Raw genomic sequence first — 8,374 nt, forward strand, 5'->3', positions numbered from 1 at the left:
CATTGCTTAATTAAAATTGTATTTAATATATTAATATATTAATTCTGAAATATCCTACAATCCTTAGGAATATAATTGGTTGGGTTCGTATTACAGAAATTATAGCAGCAATATAATAACATGAACATATGGTATATTTTCATACTGTTTGCAGTTTATTTGTTAATAAGGAAATTAATTCATGGGCACATTTAAATCTTGATCGATCACAAATGTTGATATTTAAAGAATCAACAACACATAACAATATTTCTGTAATTTAAATATTTGATTACCATTAGTGTTTCAAATAATTAACTTGTAATCAACACGAATGATCATGTTTTACTGAAATATTGCCTTACATGCATTTGAAGGCGACATTTGCAACATACAATTTTAAGATAATCTTATTGTTTTAAATAAAATTAGAAGTGCTTGGCGTGTACTCATCGTTTTGATATGGCAAATTTCTGCCTGATATTAACTAAACCTAAAATACGATATTTAACTACACTGGTTGCATACTAATACTATAGATGACATTTCCACTATAGGGGTTATGTGCATTATGCTTAATACTATACACGCTAATTACATCTACTGGGATTCGCACCAACGAACCTTACCTACATTTGTACATCAGTAATTACATTGTATTTACACAACGTTACCTCTACCGATACTGGAACTTGCGACACATTTATCAACTCGAAAGTTCTCGTTGTGCAGTTGACTGTATCCCTGAAAACTCTTATGATGACAGGTCGATGGTCATAAATCAATTGTTGATGTTACAATAAAGTATATGCTGTAGTACTGGTTAGGAAGCATCTCTAGCACACCATAAAGATCCTTTCAGTTGTTGAAATTAAGAACAATAATACATCATTTATTTATGCTGCATTCTCCTTAACTTATGAGCCATCCGCAGGAAATGTCGTCTTTGATAATGAACGTTTCCTTATGAATCTACTGAACAATCGGTATGATGATATATCAGGAATTTCACTGATAATTAGGTTGTCCTTCAATGACCTTCAACCTCCTTAAGAGTCAAAGGTATGGAGCTGTTCTCACGTTTAGACGAGTCTCTGTCAATTTCGTCTCAAAACTAAATCGTTCCGAGGTCAGTCAGAAGACTACAACAATGACAGAAATTGAAAGCAAACATTTACTTATTGTCAATGAATCTGTACACCTCAAGTGCAGTGGACCCCTTGGAGGAAGTAACTAGGAACTCCTGTTTAGTTGGATGAACCACTATACACCACGGATGGGTAATATCGGACAGCTTTGGCAGTAGTACCTTCCCACGTGACCGGTCAGGCGAAATGATGTAGACGTTGCCGGAATGGTGACCACAGACATACACGTTGCTATCCTGGTCCAGTCCAATACCTCTAGGACCTTTCAGACCAAGGTCGCTGTATCTATAGACTACCTCACCATTGTACAGTCCTCTACACACTACGTCATTGCCATCTCTGTGGTGTAACATTGACTTAGTCGTCGAAACGGCGAGATACGTATTATAACCTTTCTTTTTTATGGACTTGGTGACCTTTCCGTCTGGACTCAAAATCTTCACGCTTTCAGAAGTACCAACCAGGATGCTGTCTCCGAGAAGAGTTATACCCAAAGTACCACGCGCAGTGCTGATCTTGTTGGTCACGGACAGCTGATTATTATGTAGTGTACATCGCTGTATCTGGTTCTCGCCAACAACCACGAATATCTCATCGGCAGTGTGTCCACGTGCAATATCTGTGGGTCTATCGCTAAGTTTGTATTCTCTCAGGTAGGAATATGTATCATCAAACATCAGGAGTCTGTTGTTGTTGCGGTCTGTGATAAGTAACTTGTCGCTGTCAATGAAGATTCCACCGTTCAACCAAGGTGTTTTTACTCCTCCTAGTGTGCTGCTGTTAACCTTCCGTTCACAGGATACCGAGCCAGTCCATACATCCACCGCTGATGTTATCTGCACTGCACAATCTTGCAGAGACCGGGTGATGTCCGAGGTAGAACTCGAATCGGCAACTGTTGTACTAAGAGGTGTCGACCGCATAGCTGCAATCAATGTACCTACACGGAGTTCAGCATTCTGCAAGACAGTTGAATGTGTTGAGCTCACGTCAACGTTCCCAACAGTTGTCATTCCTACTATTTCGTCAATACGTTTATCAATCTTCAATGTTATATCAAACCCATGTGGTTCATTCTTGTTGTTTTTATCTAAACGCCGGTGATGGCTCGATATTTGATTTTGTGTGTGTTCTCTCAGGAAAAATCTACTATGATCGGATAGGCGTTGGTTTGAACGTGACATCAGTAGATGTGAATTTTCTGCGTTAATGCGAAAAAGATTGACATGCTTCCGTCGAAATGATAGTTTTTCCGTATGGGCTTGGCATTTTTTTGCGAGGTTATGTTGAAACTCTGCGTTAAGGGAATCTAAGTTGTCTTTAGCTTTTTGTATCTTGTCGTTCATTTTTGCCGAAAAATCCCTTTCTTTTGCGTTTAGCGTTGTTATCGCTAAATCGGCTTCTAATGATATCTTCCTCATTTCTTCGGTCAGCTCTTTCCATGCTGTATCACCGTTAAATTTCGTTTTCTTGATCACTTCCTCTATTGGTCTAACATCGTTGCACTGCCTATGTGAAACCGACACACAGATACTACAACACATAACGCTATGGTCGATACAGTAGACGTCCAATTTTTTTCCATTATGCTTGTTACATGTTTCATAGACTGTTAAATCACGAAATTCACCAGCATTCTCAAAACTTGAAACAAGTTTATGAGAAGCGGATGCTTTATTCCGCTTGTGCGAAATTTCGCATTGTTTACAGAGCTGTTCATCACAGTCGATACATCGGACATTGGCATGGTGCGATTCATTTCCTCGTAGACATGAAGCACATTCATGAACAGTAGACGTCTGCTCTGTAAGGCCAACAAACAAATCATTTGTCGGAAAACATGTAGCCCATGTACTTACGTCCACATTGGCGTCATCGGGAGTAATTGGCGCTTCACAGATCGGACACGGGAAGTAATGTCGGTCCTCGTCTTTTGTGACTTGTTCCAACTTGATGTATTTCGTCAGACATCGGCAGCAGAAAGTATGACCACAAGGTAACAGCCTTGGTTCTTTGTAGGGTAACGTACAACTCAAACATTTGTATTCCGGTCCCGGGTCGGCTGTTGCCATGTTTGTAATAGAACAGTTACTCTGTAAGATACCAAAAATAACAATCTTTCATCCAACGTCTGTGTTGTGCGCATGAAGAAATGTTTCTTCATTATAAAAACAAATCTTCAACAATATCTCGTGTTGCTGCAATTTCATGGAACTTGGCTTACTGGGAAATATTATGGAAACATGTTCTCGAATATATGTCAAGCTTGTTAGCGAAAGAGAATGTAAGAATATGTGCTAATAGTAGATAAACATAAATAATGACAGGAAAGCAATATCCCAAAATCAGCTATAATTACTATTCCTTACTTCACATATTTCTTCCGTTTATGTAAGGGTTATGATTGATTGATTCTTACAATCTCTTTGTGGAGGGACTAATAGAATCTGTCATCCCTTTTGGGGTGATATAGGAGGATGTCAACCCGAGGGGGAGAGTTTTGACTTCACAAGCACGAGGCATGCCGAGTGTTTTGGAACTTTAAACTCTCCCCTAGGGTTGAGATCCTCCTATTTCATCCAAAAAAGGCTGATTGATTATCTTTCTCTTAACTCTTAAATTCACCTTGTATTTAAATATACCTAGAAAACATTAATACATAATTTTATAAGCAAGATATCAATTACACACGGAAATGCTAATGCTGCAAGTGTTATACATACCTTGATCACGAATAATTTTCAAAATATGGATGACGGCATGAAGATTTTTGGCAAAGAATGAAATTATTAAACCGGCAAAAATGTCTGTGTTCTTTGCTCAATACAACAGAGGCGTTTTGGACTTTTATCCGTTATCAAAAGTATGGGTACAAAATATAGAACGTGAAATTTTGTATTTTTAGATATTGGCTCATCTAGTTAAATACAGATAACCGATATCCGCCGAATGTCAAACCTGTGCAGATAGATATGATATGTCTATATATGTGTGTATATATATTCAACATGTAAACACGCCCGAACATTATATAATTGTGTTCTTTGTTCCATTTCTTTTCATTTATTTTCAAATATTTTACACATGACATGCAATACATAAAACATCATTCATACATACACATGTAAATAAATCATTGTTACATGATTGTTGTAGTAAGATGACCGACACAAATATTTAACATTACATATATATCTGGTAGATATTTTGAGAAAATGATTTGATATGAATAACGGACCAATGTTCAACCAGACAAAAACAAAAAAACAAAAACAAAACACAACAGGACAAAAACACACACAGGTGTTTGGACATTGATGAAAAAAATATAGAAAAATAAATCACTAAGCATATTTACAATTATGAACACAAAACAAAAACAGACAAACAACAAACATTAAGTAGAAAACGTGAAATATGTAATCTTAGGTGAGTCAGGGTTCAATTAAATTAGTTTTTTCGTAACAGACATGTGTGCAGACCTCCGCTTAAAAAAAGAAGGGTATGCCGTTTTTATATATACTGTATGCGTAAGTTGCCCATACTAATTTGGATGCCGTTTTGGAATGTGCGACTCATTTATTAAAAGTAGGTAACTACTATGTGTATGAACCAAATTTTGACTTCAGTATACAAAGCTGATATCATGAGCAATTCTACAACTTTTACGATTAAATTAACAATTTTAAATAAAAAAGAAATTCAGATATTATATATGATGACTACTCGCAAAGTGATATTTCATATTTACAAATACGATGAATTATTTACGAACAATATTCAGTAATCTTGGTGGTGTTACCAAGGCAGTCATTACAATTGGAACTCTTCTATTCATAGTGAAAGGTAAGCAAAACAGTACAGAGCAAGGGCCATAACTCTTGCGCATCTACATGTACCACTTATAGTAGAATAAGACAAGTACTAGTCCTTATGCTGAACACAGCGTTGCCTCTATGGGAATTCGAACTTAACCTACAGCAGATATATCTTAAAAATGTACACTATGTTACCATTACGAAAATTCGAACTGGCGAACCTTACCTACAGCAGGTTTATTTCTAGATTTATACAAAACGTAACCACTACCGAGATTCGAACTAGCTAACCTTACCTACAGCAGAGGTATTCCTGACATTGTAAACTACGCTACCACTACCGATATTCGAACTAACGAACCTTACCTACAGCAGATATATTCCTAGAATTGTACACCACGTGACCACAACCGAACCTTACTTATAAAATTACATTAGTAGTATCCCTGATACTGTACACGACGTTACCACTATCGAGGTTCGAACAAGTGAACCCTAGGTACATAATAAACCATGCACAAATTCTGCAGTACCTCATATTCGCCAATTTTTGGAGAAGGTATCATAAAAGGATATTAATATATAATTATGTTACGATTTAAGTATTTGCTCTTCGCATTTTTATTTTGACAATATCTCATTAAGATGGTAAGATATTACAATGTAGTAATCAATTGATTCTTACATGTACATTCTGCCTGAACCTTTTTTTGGGTTGCGAATGTTCACTAGGGCGGCAAGATATGAATAAAATATTTGTTAATTAAGTTGATGGGGCTTTATTCCAATGAAGCGTACGTTTTCTCAAAAATCAATTCAATATGAACTCGAAGTGATAAACTTGCATTTACTGATAGTTTGCTTTTTAGGTCATCTGACCCCAAGGGTCAGGATGACCTATAGTCATCATGTTTCGTCCGTCGTCGTGCGCCGTCCGCCGTGCGTAAACTTTTCACATTTCAAACTTTTTCACGAGTTCCACCAGTGCTATTGAGCTGAAACTTGCCTGAAATGATCCTGAGATGATCCCGACCAAGTGTTGTTATTTTTCAGGTCGGTCAGATATTCAAGATGGCCGCCATGGCAACCATCTTGAACAACACATTTTAAACTTCTTCTCCAGTTCCACTGGTGCCATTGAGCTGGAAATTGGTGAGGATGTTAAGGAGGGAGAGCCAACAAAGTGTTGTTATTTTTTGGCTTTGTAAAAACTTTGACATGGCAGCCATGTCGGCCATTTTGTAACATGATTGCGCAATCATGGTTCTTCTGAACTACACATATTTGAAACTTCTTCTCAAATTCCGCCGATGGGATTCAGTTCTTACTTACCAAAAATGATCCTGAGATGGTCCTGGCCAAGAGTTGTTATTTTTCAGGTCAGTAAGTAATCCAAGATGGCCGCCATGGCAACCATCTTGAAAAACACATTTTAAACTTTTCCCCCAGTTTCAATGGTGCAATTGAGCTGGAAACTGGTGAGGATGTTAAGGAAAGATAGTAACCAAAGTGTTGTTATTTTTTGGCTTTGTAAAAACTTTGACATGGCAGCCACGTCGGCCATTTTGTAACATGATTGCGCAATCATGGTTCTTCTGAACAACACCTATTTGAAACTTCTCAAATTCCGCCGATGGGATTCAGTTCTTACTTACCAAAAATGATCCTGAGATAGTCCTGACCAAGTGTTTTTCAGGTCAGTCAGTAATCCAAGATGGCCGCCATGGCAACCATCTTGAAAAACACATTTTAAACTTTTTCTCCAGTTCCAATGGTGCAATTGAGCTTGAAACTGGTGAGGATGTTAAGGAAAGATAGTCAACAAAGTGTTGTTATTTTTCGGCTTCGTTAAAACTTTGACATGGCAGCTAAGGTGGCCATTTTGTAACATGATTACGCAATCATGGTTTTCCTGAACTATTTGAAACTTCTTCTCAAATTCCACCAGGGGGATTCAGCTCTAACATACCAGAAATGATCTTTAGATGATCCTGGCCAAGTGTTGTTATTTATGGGTCAGTCAGAAATCCAAGATGGCCACCATGGCAACCATCTTGAAAAACACATTTTAAACTTCTTCTCCAGTTCCACTGGTGCGATTGAGCTTGAAATTGGTGAGGATGTTAAGGAAGCAGAGCCAACAAAGTTGTTATTTTTTTGCCTCTGCCACGGCAGCCATTTTATAACATGATTGCGCAATCATGGTTTTCCTGAACAACACCTATTTCAAACTTTTTTTTAAATTCCACCAGTGGGATTCAGCTCTTACTTACCAGAAATGATCCTGAGATAGTCTTGATCAAGTGCTATTTTTCGTGTTTATCCAAATTCCAAAATGGCCATCATGGCCAACAGTGCCACTAAAACTGCTACAGAGAATACATACTACAATAGTATAATGTTCTTTAATTTAGATTCAGATGACCGTTAAGGCCCTTGGGCCTCTTGTTTGTTATATATACTGTTTGTTAAAATGTAAATGAGACTTGTTTGATATTGCGTTGTGGATTTTTGATACTTACATTTTGTTGGATTTCCGATGTTTGAATCAGAGAAGGATACATGATTTACATTTTGTATTTTTTTATCCTATAAATACCCTCACCCATTTTATAGTGTTATACTATAAATACCCTCACACATTGTATAGTGTTATCCTATAAATAACACCCCTCCCAATTGTAGAGTATTATCCTATAATTACATGTACCCCACCCCATTGTATTGTGTTGTCATATAAATACCCCCTCCCAACTATAGTGTTATCCTATAAATACCCCTCCCCCACCCCATTGTATTGTGTAGTCATATAAATACCCCCTCCCAACTGTAGAGTATTATCCTATAAATACCTCTCCCCCACCCCATTGTATTATGTTGTCATATAAATACCCCCTCCCAACTGTATAGTGTTATCCTATAAATAACACCCCTCCCAACTGTAGAGTGTTATCCTAAAAATACCCCCCACCCCATTGTATTGTGTTGTCATATAAATACCCCCTCCTAACTGTATAGTGTTATCCTATAAATAACAACCCTCCCAACTGTAGAGTATTATCCTATAAATACCCCTCCCCCACCCCATTGTATTATGTTGTCATATAAATACCCCCTCCCAACTGTATAGTGCTATCCTATAAATAACACCCCTCCCAACTGTAGATTGTTATCCTATAAATACCCTCCCCCATCCCATGGTATAATGTTATCATATAAATACCCCCATCCCAAATAGAGTGTTACCTGATAAATACCCTCACCCACTGCATAGTGTTATACTGTAAATACCCTCACCCATTGCATAGTGTTATCCTATAAACACCCCACCCTAACTAAAGTGTTATCCTATAAACACTCCCATCCTAACTATAGTGTTATCCTATAATCAAATAACCCTCCCACTCCCCACTTTATAGTGTTACCCTA

At 37.4% G+C, this 8,374-nt stretch overlaps 1 protein-coding gene across 1 annotated transcript; it reads right to left on the bottom strand.

Annotated features, from left to right (window-relative positions):
* Positions 1-1,153: 1,153 nt before the first annotated feature.
* On the bottom strand, positions 1,154-3,199 carry LOC117331196. The gene has a single exon (XM_033889793.1). The coding sequence runs from the start codon at positions 3,197-3,199 to the stop codon at positions 1,154-1,156; it is 2,046 nt and encodes a 681-aa protein (XP_033745684.1).
* Between the last annotated feature and the right edge of the window lie 5,175 nt (positions 3,200-8,374).

This window comes from Pecten maximus, chromosome 7 (genome assembly GCF_902652985.1).
Source record: "Pecten maximus chromosome 7, xPecMax1.1, whole genome shotgun sequence".
Taxonomy (NCBI): domain Eukaryota; kingdom Metazoa; phylum Mollusca; class Bivalvia; order Pectinida; family Pectinidae; genus Pecten; species Pecten maximus.